Below are 13,766 nucleotides of genomic sequence, written 5' to 3' on the forward strand. Positions count from 1 at the left end.
TGTCATGCTTTTGAGGCAAGCGCTTTACTGTGGGGCTGTTGCTGAAAATGGAATTGTTTTCTGGGTGTGTTAGGAGTTATTCCTGCAAGCGTATAAAAACACAATAGATTTTGTGCCTTGATCTTGTTTTTTTTTTTTTTTTTTTTTTTTTTGTGAACTTGCTGGTCCCTTCTCATTAGCCTTTGAGCTGGAGACATCCCCTTCTAAATTGTAGACATTCCCTTCTAAATTGTAGGCATCCCCTTCTAAATCGTAGACATCCCCTTCTAAATCGTAGACATCCCCTTCTATATCTCACAAGGTCCCATTATGTTAGTAGAGATGGTTTTATCTTTCTAACCTTCTCAGTACCCTCTCTTTCCTTCTCTTGCCTAAATGCCCCGACTAAAGTCTCCTGGACAGTGCTGACTAGACGTCAGGAGAGCAGAGAACGTTGGTCTTGTTTCTGGCCTCGAGTGACAGATTTCAGACTTTCACATTGCATACAATGCTGGTTGTGGGCATTTTGTTGTTGCCCTTTGTTGTGTTGAGGAAATTCCATTTTATTCCTAGTGGTTAAATGTTTTTTTTTTTTTATCATAAAAGTCTATTGGGTTCTGTCAAGTGTTTTTTTTTTCTACATTTGTTGAAATGGTTGTGTGGGTTTTCTTTTTATTCTTTTAATGTGAATTATGTTGTCTGGTTCTCATTTGTGATATCAATCTAAAATTGCTGGTGTAAATCTCCTTTGATCATGGCATAGCATCATTTGTATGTGTTGCTAGATTTAATTTGCTCTTGTTCCATTAAAGAGTCTGTTTTACTGTTTGGATTTGTTTTTAGGTAGTAAGGATTGGACTTAGGGCCTTGTGAATGCCTGGTGTCTTAATTAGGGTTTCTATCGCTGTGAAGAGACACTATGACCATGGCAACTCTTGTAAAGGAAAAACATTTGATTTGGGTGGTTTGCATTCTCAGAGGTTTAGTCCATTATCATCATTGTGCAACATGGTGGTGTGCAGGCAGATACGGTGCTGGAGAAGGAACTGAGAATCCCACGTCTTGACACACAGGCAACAGGAAGTGGTCTGAAACACTGGGTGTGGCTTGAGCATATATGAGACTTCAAAGCCTGAATCCACAGTGACACCCTTCCTCCAACAAGGCCATACCTACTCCAACAGAGCCACACCTCCTAATAGTGCCACACCCTTTGGGGGCAATTTTCTTTCAAACTACCACCTTCTATTCCCTGACCCCCAAAAGCTTATAGCCATATTATAATGCAAAAATGCATTCAGTCGCCGGGCGGTGGTGGCGCACGCCTTTAATCCCAGCACTCGGGAGGCAGAGCAGGCGATCTGTGAGTTCGGGCAGCCTGGGCTACCAATGAGTTCCAGGAAAAGCGCAAAGCAACAGAGAAACCCTGTCTCGAAAAACAAAAAAAAAAAAAAAAATGCATTCAGTCCATCTCCAAAAGTCCCCATAGTCTATAACAGTTTCAAAGAAAGTGAGGAAATACTGGACCAAGGAAGACCAAAAACCAGGTGGGCAAGCTCCAAACTCTGCATCTCCATGTCTGATGTCAAAGGGCTCTTCAGATCTCCAACTCCTTTCAGTTCTGTTGAATGCAACACACTTCTTTCCCTTGGGCTGGTTCCACTCCCTTTTAGTGGCTTTCTCAGCAGATATCCCATGGCTCTGATATCTCCAACATCTTGGGGTCTCCAAGGCAATCCAGGCTTCAACTATACAGCTTCACAGTGGCCTCTGTAGGCTCCATTCAGGACACCCCTGACATATGACCTCAGCGGCTTTCCATAGTCACGGAGGAAGGTTCCATAACGCCTTTCTTCTATCCTTGAAGCCAGAGCTATGTGGCTGAAGCTGACAAGTTCTGCTGCTTACTGGGGCTGGAACATGGCCCCCTTGTTCAATTACATCTTCACCAGCCTTCTGTTTTCAATCGTGTCCTTCACTACCTAAGCTTGGCTATTCTAGAACTTGCTCTGTAGTCCAGGCTGGCTTCAAACTCCGAGATCCACCAGGCTCTGCCTTCCCAGTGCTGGCATTTAAGGCCTGCACCACCACACCTGGCTCTAAGCTTTTCTTTTTTTTTTTTTTTTTTTTGAGATTCTCTTTTTTTTTCACGAAGGTCGTACAAATGTTGTGACTGGGGTGTGCGATCTTTTGCCCCAAGTCGATTGACTTATCATCACTCTCTTTATTTCATTTCTTAATCTGTTTATCTCCTGGAACACAGGACTTAGCTCCATCCCAGTTAACTCCACTCCTGGTGTCCATTTCTCCTCAAATTGTTCTACATTTTGTAATTTACTCTGCTCAGCTTGCTCCTTTTCATTATCAATCTTCATTAGAGTTACCACTAATAACCACAGTGTCTATACTTGGATTTTTTTTAGATTTCTTCTGCCAATGGAATTAATCCAAAACTCTTCACTTTAGCCTCAGGCAGACTCTTCAGACAAGGGCAAAAAGCAGTCATATTCTTCACCAAAATATCACAAGAATGGTGTCTAGGCAACATACTAAAATTCTTTCCTCTGAAACATCTTGAGTCAGGCACCCACAGTTCGAATCATGCTCAGCACCACTGACTTCCATGTTCCTACTAGGACAGCCCATTAAGCAGCACTTAAAGTGTTCAACTGCTTTTCTAATCCACAGTCCCAAGGTCCATATTTCTTGAAACAAAAGCATGGTCAGGCCTATCACAGCAATACCCTAGTCAGTGGTACCAACTTCTGTCTTAGGGTTTCTATTGCTGTGAAGAGACACCAGGACCATGGCAATGTTTATAAAGGAAAACATTTAATTGAGGTGGCTTACATTTTCAGAGGTTTGGTCCATTATCATCATTGTGCGACCTGATGGCATGTAGGTAGCATGGTGCTGGAGAAGGAGCTGAGAATCCTATACCTTGACTTGAAAGCAGTAGGAAGTGGTCTGAGACACTAGGCATGGCTTGAGCATATGAGACCTCATAGCCCACCTCCACAGTGACACACTTCCTTCAAGGCCACACCTACTCCAACAAAGCCATACCTCCTAATAGTGCCTCTCCCTCTGGGGGCCATTTTCTTTCAAACCACCACACCAGGTAAATATTCTACCACTGAGCTGTGTCCCCAGCCACTATTCTTTGGATTTTAAAGGACCCTCAAAAGCTCACGTGTCAAAAGCCACACCTCTAGTCCAGAAGTTTATTGGGAGTTTATTGGGTTGTGGATGCTCTGATCTTGTGGATGGATCAGTTGATTTGTGCTTTGATAACTGAAGTTCTGGTAGATAGTGGATAATATGGGAGGTGATCCTCATTGGAAAAATTAGGTCATTAACAGCACTTTCTTTTCTTTTAAAAAGTCATTTATTATTATTATACATATTTGTGTTTGTGTGTGTATGAATGTGTATGTGAGTATGTATCTGTGTGAGTGTGTATGTATGTATATGTGAGTGGTGTGTTTATATGTGTATGTCTCTGTGTATGTTTGTGTGCCAGTGTATATGTATTTATATGTGTGTGTATGTGTGTGTGAGCGTGTGTGTATGTGTGTGTGTGAGTGTGTACATGCTAATGCTGTTGGAGGGGATAGAAATCAGAAGACAATGCTGTAGATTTGGTTCGTTCTTTCCACCAATGTGTGTGCTCTGGGGATCCACCTGTCAAGCTGGGTGACAAGTGCCTTTCCCTGCTGAGCTATCTCACTGGCTCTGGGATCCTGCTCTTGGAGGATACATTTTCACCCTGGCCCTTCTGTTCTCTGGTTTTTCCAGCTGCCATGAGGTGAGCTGCTTGGCTCTGCCATGTACGGTGGGCCGTACCACACAGGACCAGAAGCAATGACTCCTCTAGAGCCCTGAGTCAAAGCAAACCTTCCCTCTTTTATTTGAGTTTGCCGGGTGTTTTGACAGGATGGAAAGCAGACTAACGCATTCAGTGCAGATAGAGGGTAAAGTATCGTGGCTGACCGTGGCGTAAGGGTGAATGATCTGGACACACTGTAATGTGACCAATTAGACTTTTAAGTATTTTACTTATTGTTGTTTGTAACCAAGGTGATCCTGACCCCCATTGTTTTTTGTATATTTTTTTTGTCACGTCTGTGATAAAACGCCTGCTAGAAGTGGCTGAGGGGAGGAAGGCCTTGATTTAGCACATAGTTTGAGAGGGTCTCAGTTCATCAAGGGTGGGCACAGAAGGAGCCCATAGCTACGTCTCCATATGGTAAGGACCAAGTGTTAGCGAACGCTCCATCTGGAGCCAGAATCCAGTAGAACGTTCAAGGACCCACCTCCAGTGACTCCAGTCAGGGTCCATGCCCTACAGGTCTCACACCCTCCCAAAGCATCGCCACCAGCTGGGGACCATGTGCTCAAACACAGGAGCCTCCAGAGGACACCTCACACTGAGGTGATGACATGCTTGTTTGTGATTATTTCGTAGTCTGCCTTGTACCAGCACACAACGGAACCAAAGGCTATACGGGTACGCTCGCCCATCATTGGCTTTTGCATTTTATTTATAGTGGATTCTGCCTCCTTTTCCCAGGCTGTTTCCTTGGTGTTTACCATCATAGAATTTCTTGCGCATGTTTCCTGCAAAGTGTCGTTGCCCCTGGTGCAGCAGCTAGTGGTCACAGGGGTTCGCTGAGTCCACAGAGTGGAAGGGGGCAGGCCAGCCAGGTCTTATGAGAGTGGGTGTATCATTGGGGAGCTTTCTGAGTTAAAAATTAAGTATGAACCTATTTATTTAGGATGAAAAAAGGAAATCACAACAAATTACTGAAAGCCCAGTGGCTAAGAGGCCGCTGAGACCTTTCAGTTGGCTCCTGGGAGCAGCCTGCTTTGAAGAGCTTCCTGGTTCCTGACTTCCTCTCAACCTAGAACTCTACAGCCAGCCGCACTCATGGGGGGGGGGGGGGCTGAAGCTTGAGGCCAGACTGGCTTTTTCTTTTGGTTAGACATCTCAGGGTGTTTGTATTTGTGCCCCTTGTGGGTTGGAGTTCCCTTTTATTCCTAGCCAGCCAACATCCTTACATTTTTAATTTTGGAGAAGTCTAAATTAAGTGCGTGGGAGTCAGTCAGAGAGAAATTTGATTTTGCATCACGTATAGATGTGAACTTGTAAGTATGTGTGTTAGGGGGCGGGGAGGGAGTGGCGTGGGGAGCAGAGCCCGCCTGCTTCCTGAGCAGGCCTTGCCCAAGTGCTCGCTGAATGTGGTTTTCCTCCCAGGCAGCAACTGGTTCAGAACAGTGCAGAGGGCTTCCTGGCTGAGGCCAGCGGCTCCCAGGACTCGGGCTTTGCAGTAAGTACGAAGCTGGTTATCCTTTAAGATAGGGGTGGAAAGTCTTAGGAGATGGCTCTGTCTGGGGAAGAGGTCGCCACTTACACAGCAGCACTGCCTTCTTCTGTTGGGGGTGTGGACCACAGGAGCTTTGGGGGCTGAAAATGCATTTAACTCATATACTATCTTGGGAGGAACCGTCTTCTTGTGAGTCACTTTTTTTTTTTTTTTTTTCATCGTGCAAAGTCAGGATGATTCATGCTGAAGCTACTGTATAAAATTCTTCGGAGAAGCCTTCTCCTTGGGTGCTAGTCACTAGAAATGCAGTGGTCTCCTCATAAGGACGGAGACTAGGCCTGCTTGGTGCGTTCTTTTGGTTGGGGTAGAAGTCTAAAGTCCTGTGGAGAAAAACCTCTAGCTAAGGTTCTGGGTCCACAGAAGGATCGAGAGTCATTTCTCCTGGAGGACATCAGCATGTGGAGTGTGACCTTGCATCTAGCGGAGGGTAGATTCTATCCCAGTGCTCAACATCTGGGCCAAACTTTGTTCTGGGGTCTGAAATCCCAGATGGGAGAATTTCAAAGTAAAGACAGGACAATGGTCGTGGCTTTTCTAGGAAGCTATGTGTTCTGTGGTTTCTTCTGTGACCCTCCTCCCAGACCCTGCAGAAGGCTGTCAATACTTTGATATATCTTACAAAGGAGCCTGGATTTCTATTCTTAGTTTCTACTCTGTTTTCTGGGCTTTGGGTTTTGATTTTCTTTTCCGGTCGACTCTTAACTTTTTATTGGAATGGTTTAGATCAGTAATTGGAGGGGTTCATATGTAAGTTGCAAAATGTATCCTCCCTTTCAGAATGCAAAGGTGAAGGGCGTATCTCTGCAGCCTCTGCTGGAGTTCTCATCCAGGGGGCTCCTTTTGTCCCAGGAAAGTTCCATTCTCTACACCCCTATGTCACATAGGGGTCTTTTTTATTTGTTTGTTTTTTGAGACAGGGTTTCTCTGTGTAGTTTTGGTGCCTGTCCTGGATCTCTCTATAGACCAGGCTGGCCTCGAACTCACAGAGATCCGCCTGGTTCTGCCTTCCGAGTGCTGGGATTAAAGGCGTGTGCCACCGCTGCCCGGCCAGGGGTCTTTTCTAGAGTAGCTGGGTTGCACTTTCCAGGACCTTCCCATTGCCAAGCAAGTTACTGTCAAGTGTCATCTAGACAGAAACCCCTTAAAGGCAGAGGAGAATGCAAAATGAGCCTCGCTCGGCTTTCACTTAAAACTCCGGAATTGGAAAAGAACCCTTGCATGTAAGCCATCCTTTTTTTAAAAAAAAAACTCACTTCAGTTTTATTTTTCAAATGTTAAACGACAAAAGTAATGTTCTGGAGTTCTCACCCGGAACAGGCAATGCTGTCCTGTGCTTTGCAAGCGCTATTCCAGCCATTCATGGCTCACAGTCGCTCCCGAGGTAGCTAGCTTTGTGGCCTTTACTTCACACGTGAGGGGGTGGAGGCACAGCAAGGTCAGGCGCCGGACAGACAGGTGATGGTGCAGGCAAAGTGGGAAGCCTTGTCTTGACTTCCTGGTCCAGAGCTATGCGCCGATACAAGCGTGAGCAATTGGAAGTTAGCAAGAACAGTGACTTGCCCACACTCCAAGTCAGCTGTGAATGTCTCCCTATTTCTGCTTGTAAGTGAGCCTGAGAATATTTCAGTGTGGTGTGCTCTTACAGTTGTTTTAAATAAGGCATAGCATCCTGTTGTGTGATCACCCAATAAATTAACTAGTCTGTTTCTAAAAATTAGGTTTAAAAAAAAGAAGGCGGGTGTGGTGAGTCGTGCCTTTGTCCCTAGCACTCAGAAAGCAGAGGCAGGTAGATCGCTGTGAGTTCTAGGCCAGCCAGGACTACATAGTGAGACTCTGTCTCAATAATCAATCAATTAATTGGAAAAATAAAAAAATTTAAAACTAAAAAATGAGGTTGCTTTGCTTCTCCTCTCTCCCCCTCTCCCCCGTCCTCCTCCGTTCCACCCTGTCTTTTCCCCTCCCCCTCTTCTTCATTCCTTCCGTTTCTTGCATTATAAATAACACTTTGGTGACTTTCTTTGGTCAAAGAATGTTTTCCATGTTTATGGGTTACATCTGAAAACTTGACAGTGTGGGATCACTGGGTCAAAGGGTGTGAACACTTGGTGTATGTCACGGGGCTTGAACACAGAGCCTAGCATGAAACGCAGGCTGTACCCCCGAGCTGCTCCAGACCAGTGTGAGCTTTTTCATGGTGCCTGATAGGTACTTCTGGGTTACTTCCTACCCACTGTGTGCGAGCATTCCATCTTAATCTCATCTATTTGCCACCATGGGGATAACAAGGTGTGAGGCTGAACACCTCCATTTTCACATGCTTGTTTGGACTGTGTTTTAAGGTCTTGCATCCATCTTGTCTCTGCTGATTTTCATGAGGCTTTAGTGGACTATACGTGATGGTTAATCTTGAATGTCAACTTGATCCGACCAAAGATGCCTAAGGGGTTCATAAAGCAATACTCCAGGCGTTCTGTGAGGACGTTCCCATAGATGACTAGATGAAGATTCTGACTTAACCCATGCCTTCATCCACCGGTAGATCCAGAATTGAGGAGACATTGGCTTTGGTGGGAAGGTGGGAAGTGGGCTTGGTTGGAGGACCACAGCCTGAGGTGTGCCTCACTCCAGGGCCCTTTCCTGTCACCCTTGCTCTGATTCCTTCATGAGAGGAGCACACACACACACACACACACACACACACACACACACACACACACACCGCCCACCCCCAACCCCGTCTGAAACTTGCAAAGCCATGAGTGCACAGAGAAGCCTTACTTCCTGAGGCCGTTTCTGTCGGTCACAGCATGATGTCTGTCATGTTTTTGCCAGTTACTTTCTCCAGCTCATTGTTAACCTCTGAAGGCTGTTCGTGGATCTGGAGAGATGCCAAGTGGTGAAGCGCACTTCTTGACCCTGCTGAGGGCTCTGCTTCAGCCCCTAGTACACACTCCAGGTAGCTCACAACCGCCTAGAACAGCAGTTCCGGGGGATTTGATACCTCCCTCTGACCCCTGCCGGCACCAGCACCCAAGTATACACACCCACCCACCTACACACACATGCATAATTCAAATAAAATAAATCTTAAAAATTGAATTGGGAAGGCCGGGGTGGTGGTGGTGGTGGGGTGGTGCACGCTTTTAATCTCAGCACTTGGGAAGGCAGAGGCAGGCAGACCTCTAAGTTAGAGGCCAACCTGGTCTACAGAGTGAGTTCCAGGACAGCCAGGACTACACAGAGAAACCCTGTCTCGAATAACCAAAGGAGTGAAAAAATGAATTTGGTAGATGCTTGCTTAGCCATATACAAGACCCTGGGTTTAATCCCTAAAACCCCTAAAATAAATAGTAAATAAATAAAATAAAAATGACTTATTGGAAAAACATGGTGCTATTTAGTATTTTTTTCCACAGTTGAATCTGTCCTACTTTTTTTCCCCCCTGAGTCTTCTCCTTTATGGGATTTATCTCCTTCTACCATTTACTCTGCTGGTTGATGTGGATGCTGGATTTGAGTGACATTTAATAATAATACTAAACTGTTTTTCGAGTATCATTTATAAGGAACCCCATGCTCTCGGATATATTTTAAAAGATTTTTGTATCTGTGTGTATATGTGGGGGGAGGGGTTGTGCATGTGAGTGTGGTGTCTGCAGAGGCCAGAAAGGGGTGCTTGCGTCTCCTGAAGCTGGAGTTAGGAGCGGTGGTGAGAAGTCCGACATGGGTGCGGGGAGCTGAAATCGGATCTTCTGTTGGAGCAGGCAGTGCTCTCTCCAGCCCCACTTTTTATTATCTCATCATCTTTGTGTGTTGGGTTGGTTTTCTGAGACAGGCTTTCTCTGTGTTAACAACTCTGGCTGACCTGGAACTCGCTCTGCAGACCAGCATGGCCTTGAACTCAGAGATCCACCTGCCTCTGCCTCCCAAGTGCTGGGATTTCATAATCATTTTTATGTCTTCAACATTTTCCATTGTAAGATTTGGGATAATCTGGTGTGTGTGTGGGGGGGGAGGTGTATTTCTGTCTCATTAGCACATCATGGTAATTTATTCTTTTGTGACATATAGGGAGAGTGGAATGTGTAAAGTAGCTGTCAAAAGAAGAAACTAGATAAGGTGGATTTTGGGAGGTGAAGAAATAAAAACTACACTTTCAAACACACACAGAAAGTGTCTGGTGTGTGTAGATGTATAGAGTATGTAAAGTGAAAATATATGTATTTTGTATGTACAAATGTACATTGTATGTGTTTTATAGAGTCAAATGTGTCATCCTTTTGGCTTAAGAAAACCTTTCCTGTAATCTGGAGACTCCACAGGTTAGGAACTGCTGCCCCGTGAAGACAGGCTAATGGCTGGTAGAGAGAAACATGTGGGGCCCACTTGCTACAAAGACTGTCGTGTAATGAAGAATTCCCACGTATCAGAAAAAAATAAGCTAGAAAAATGGGAAAGCTTCTAGACAGGTGATTCCTGAAAAAATACAGGAGGCCGATGAGTACACGGTGTTCAGTCTCACAGTCACAGTGGGTGTGCACAGGCATGCAACGCCATTTGGCAAAACACTAACAACGCGAGTCATACCCAATGACAAGAACATATGGAAGTGAAGATTAGCAATCTTAACGCACAGGAACAAAAATGAGTGAAATGTTTGTATTTGACAAATTTACAAAAGAGATCAAAATGTAAAATATACATAATGCACACCCTTGCTTTATCTTAGGAAATACCACGGACTTCTTGATTTGTCTTAGAAAATACCATGGTGGCACAGGCCTTCCTTTAATCCCAGCACTCTGGAGGAGCAGGCAGATCTCTGAGGTCAAGGACAGCCTGGTCTACATAGTGAGTTCCAGAACAGTCATAGCTACATAGTGAGACCCGTCTCAAAAAGAAAAAGACAAGACCATACTTTTTGTGTGATTGTGCATGTGTGTGCGCGTGTGTGTTCGTGTGCATGCGTGTGTGCGTGTGTGTGTGTGTGTGTGTGTGTGTGTGTGTGTGTGTGTGTGTAGGTCCCTTTGCATAGGTATCTGGAGGCCACACATTAACATCAAGTATTTTCCTCAGCGGCGACAGGCTCTGTCACTGCACGTGGAGCTCACTGATTCAGCTAGTCTGGATAGCCAGCAAGCCCCAGAGTGGCGTGTTCCCACACACCCAGGCACATGGTACTGTGCCTGGAGCTGGGATCTGAACTCAGGTCCCCAGGCTTACAATGCAAGCACTTTCCCAACGAGGCATCTTCCTACTCAAGAGTGTACGTTTTAAAGTAAGACTATACAGTGTGATCAAACGGATGTTTAAATTCTTACTGTTGTGTTAAGAATCATAATTATTTCATATATACATACAAACTCATTGTAAAAGGCACTGGGTGTGTGATACCAAGCTGTGTGTGGTGTTCCCCCTAAAAAGGGACATAGACCCAGGGCAGGGCCTGTCTCTCTTTGGGGGTAAATATACTTCAGTGCTGGAATTTCTTGTGAGTCTCTGTTAGTACATTCATGTAACATAAATAGATAATCAGGAAATGTCCCAGACCTACAGACGAGAAGATTCTTGGGAACAGGATCCCAGATGTAGAGTTGGGAAAGTAGATGACAGATTTTAACAGCACTGAGTATTTGCGAGGCAGCAGAAGCCTGAATTAGGTTATAGAAGAAGAGGCATGGAACTTGTTGAGAAAGCTGAGCACCAAGTACTGGAGGAAACATTGCTGGACTGATGCATGCTGGTCTCTTCCCTGCTCTGTCCCTGTTCTCGGGGTTAATGTGGTGACGACCTCCTGAGCTCAGTGCCCCCCTCCCCCAGAGTCACCGTGTCCTTTATCTCGTTGGTTCAAAGCTGCCAGCCAAGGCTCAAAATAACCTTTCATCCGATTTCTTAATCTGTGTTCTGTTGCTATAACAGAAGAAGGGACACCAAGTACTTTATATATTCAAAAGCAGTTCTTAGCTCATCGTTTTGGAGGCAGAAGTACAAGATGTGCAGCCCTGTGTGTTCAGCCTCTGCCGAGGGCTTTCAGATGACAGCGTGGTAGAGGACAGCATCGTGGGGGGAGCTGGGACAGTCCCAGGAGTGCTATGCCAATTGCTTCTAGAGGTGGCACCTCCAGCCACCTAGCCATCTCCCCCCAGGCCCCACTTTCTAAAATTTTTGTTTTAAGATCCCTTCTTCCCTTCCTCCCTTCCATCTTTCCTTCCTTCCTTCCTTCTATCCATCTATCCCTCCATCCATCCATCTTTCTTTCCTCATTTTTTTTTTTTTTAAATTTTTTTTAGACAGGGTTTCACTGTGTAGCTCTGGCTGGCCTGGAACTCACTTGTAGACCAGTCTGGCCTTGAACTCACATAGGCCCAACTACCTCTGCTTCTCTAGTGCTAGGATTAATGTCCTGGTCCCCAGCCTGCCTTAATTCTTTAAACAAAACAACTGTGTATTGAGTCCAATTTGTGCGTCTTACACACTCCTGTGTGGGGCCATTCACTGGATCATAGTCAGCACATCAGAGTCTATACCCTTAAGAAGACTGAGTCTTCTCCCCTTGGAAGTCATCAGCTGTCTAGATGACTCCACACTGGGGTGGGTTATGCACTCCTCCCCCTCCATGCTCCAGTGTTGACTGGTTTGATCTCATGCTGGTCTGGTGTAGGCACCACAGCTGCCATGAACTCATCCAGAAGACACAGCTCTGCTTTGGTCTTCCCTAATCTCTGGCTCTTAGGGTCTTCCTACTCCTCTTCTGTGTGATCCCTTTGTGGATGAGCAATTCCCTGACATTTATTCCCTACATTTTGGTCAGTTGTGAGCTTCTACATTAACTGCTGTCCACCACACAAAGAAACTCTGATGAGGCCTGTATTAATAAAGAGATCTAAGTCTGGAGGGCAGTTGGATTACTGTGTCTGTTGAGCAGAATGATTGTAGTAGACTCACCCCTGACAGACCCGGCTTCTTAAAGGATCCCCCAACTCAATGCCATCATACTGGGGGTCGAGCTTCTAGCACACAGACCTTTGAAGGATGCTTGCAAACTGTAGCATCTAGTTAAATACCCAGCAGACATCAGTACCTAATCAGAAGCAGGCAGCAGCATGCTCCTGGGAGATAAGGACGTGCCAGAGATGCCAACCAGGGGAGTCTAGGCCATGATGAGGAAGAGACATACACACGCAAGAGTCAGTCATGTCACTGACTGTGAGTGTAGCTATGAAGCCACCCTGAGAATGCGAGGGGGTCCTTTGGATACTGAGCCAGGAGGGACGTAAAACTGTGGCTCTTCTGGAAAGCACCTGCAGAGCGTCTGCATCTTTGTTGGGGCCCCTCCTTGGCCAACATCCAGTCCCTTTTCACCCCGTGCCAATTCCATCATCACTCCAGTCCTTCCTGCCTTGTCTTTTCTTCTGCTCCCACCTCAGTGTTCTTTTCCTCCAGGATTACAGAATTTAGTCATCAGCTCCTTTTCCCATAGTCGTTGCCATCCCCAGCCACCAAGACTTCTGCAATTCCCCCAAACCAGCTTACATTATTAACAGACGGAAACACCAAATGACTGGGTAAGAAACCTGGAGAGTGAAACGAAGCCAAGTGTAACAATTAAGATTTAAAACGCCCTGTTGGGAAGGCTTGCAGCAGGGTGGGTTTGGTCACAGAGACCGCTGTTTATAGGGAGGAAGGAAATGTATCAGGCTGAGACATTAACAAGCAGAAACTGATTGTGCTGTCGGTACGAAGGCTGCCAGAGAGATGAGAGAGAGAGAGACTTGGGGACACGGATTGATTTGGGGGTAATTCTGAGAGTGCATGAGGTAAGTCAGTAATGCCTTACAACTTGGGGAGCAACTTGGGGTCCCCCGAGGCAGGTGTGTGTGGAAGCCATACCTGGTTGCTGTGGTAACGGCCTCCTCATGAGAGGAACTGCAAGGGCCTGAAATAGGCAGCTCTGCTTCAGAAGAACGAGCCACAGGTGGCCTTTCCCACCTCCCCTAGGGGAAGCGAGCAGGGGAGCTGGGGAGGGGACAGAGGGGCAGGTGAAAGGATGGGGTCCTGGGAGATGCTCTTAGGTTGTAAGTAAGGGTCCACTGAGTCCAGCATTGTGAGGACCTCTGGGATACTCAGGCCTCCAAGGAACTGTGGTCAGTCTCTCTTTCTGATGAGGTAAAGTAAATCTTCCGGCTTCGTATGGTACATGGAGCCTTGGTGGAGAATGACCCTCCATTGAGAAATGCTGTGCAGCAGCTTTGGTGACCCAGCTTGTGCTGATGTATGCTTTGATGGTCTCGGAGACCGTCCCTGAGGAGGGCTGTGTCTGCCTGGCACACAGGACAGATAGATGATGTGGTCAGCATGCCCCCCCCCAGGTCCACCGAGTCCCACCTACTGGCTTCCCTC

At 46.1% G+C, this 13,766-nt stretch overlaps 1 protein-coding gene across 10 annotated transcripts in view; it reads left to right on the forward strand.

The window, feature by feature from the left end:
* Positions 1-13,766, forward strand: part of Specc1 (sperm antigen with calponin homology and coiled-coil domains 1) — a 280,028-nt gene that overhangs the window by 42,853 nt on the left and 223,409 nt on the right. Inside the window, exon 2 of one of the 10 annotated variants that reach the window (XM_037200767.1) lies at positions 5,237-5,309. The exons of 7 other annotated variants lie outside the window; for them this stretch is intronic. Coding sequence is in view for 1 of the 3 variants with exons in the window: in XM_037200765.1 (XP_037056660.1) it covers positions 3,917-3,953 (37 nt within the window). In the remaining 2 variants the exon portion in view is untranslated. Of the gene's footprint in view, positions 1-3,895; positions 3,954-5,236; positions 5,310-13,055; positions 13,184-13,766 lie in introns of those variants that run through there. 2 more of the 10 variants (XM_037200765.1, XM_028857078.2) reach the window with 2 other exon arrangements.

Source organism: Peromyscus leucopus, chromosome 8b (assembly GCF_004664715.2).
Source record: "Peromyscus leucopus breed LL Stock chromosome 8b, UCI_PerLeu_2.1, whole genome shotgun sequence".
Lineage (NCBI taxonomy): Eukaryota > Metazoa > Chordata > Mammalia > Rodentia > Cricetidae > Peromyscus > Peromyscus leucopus.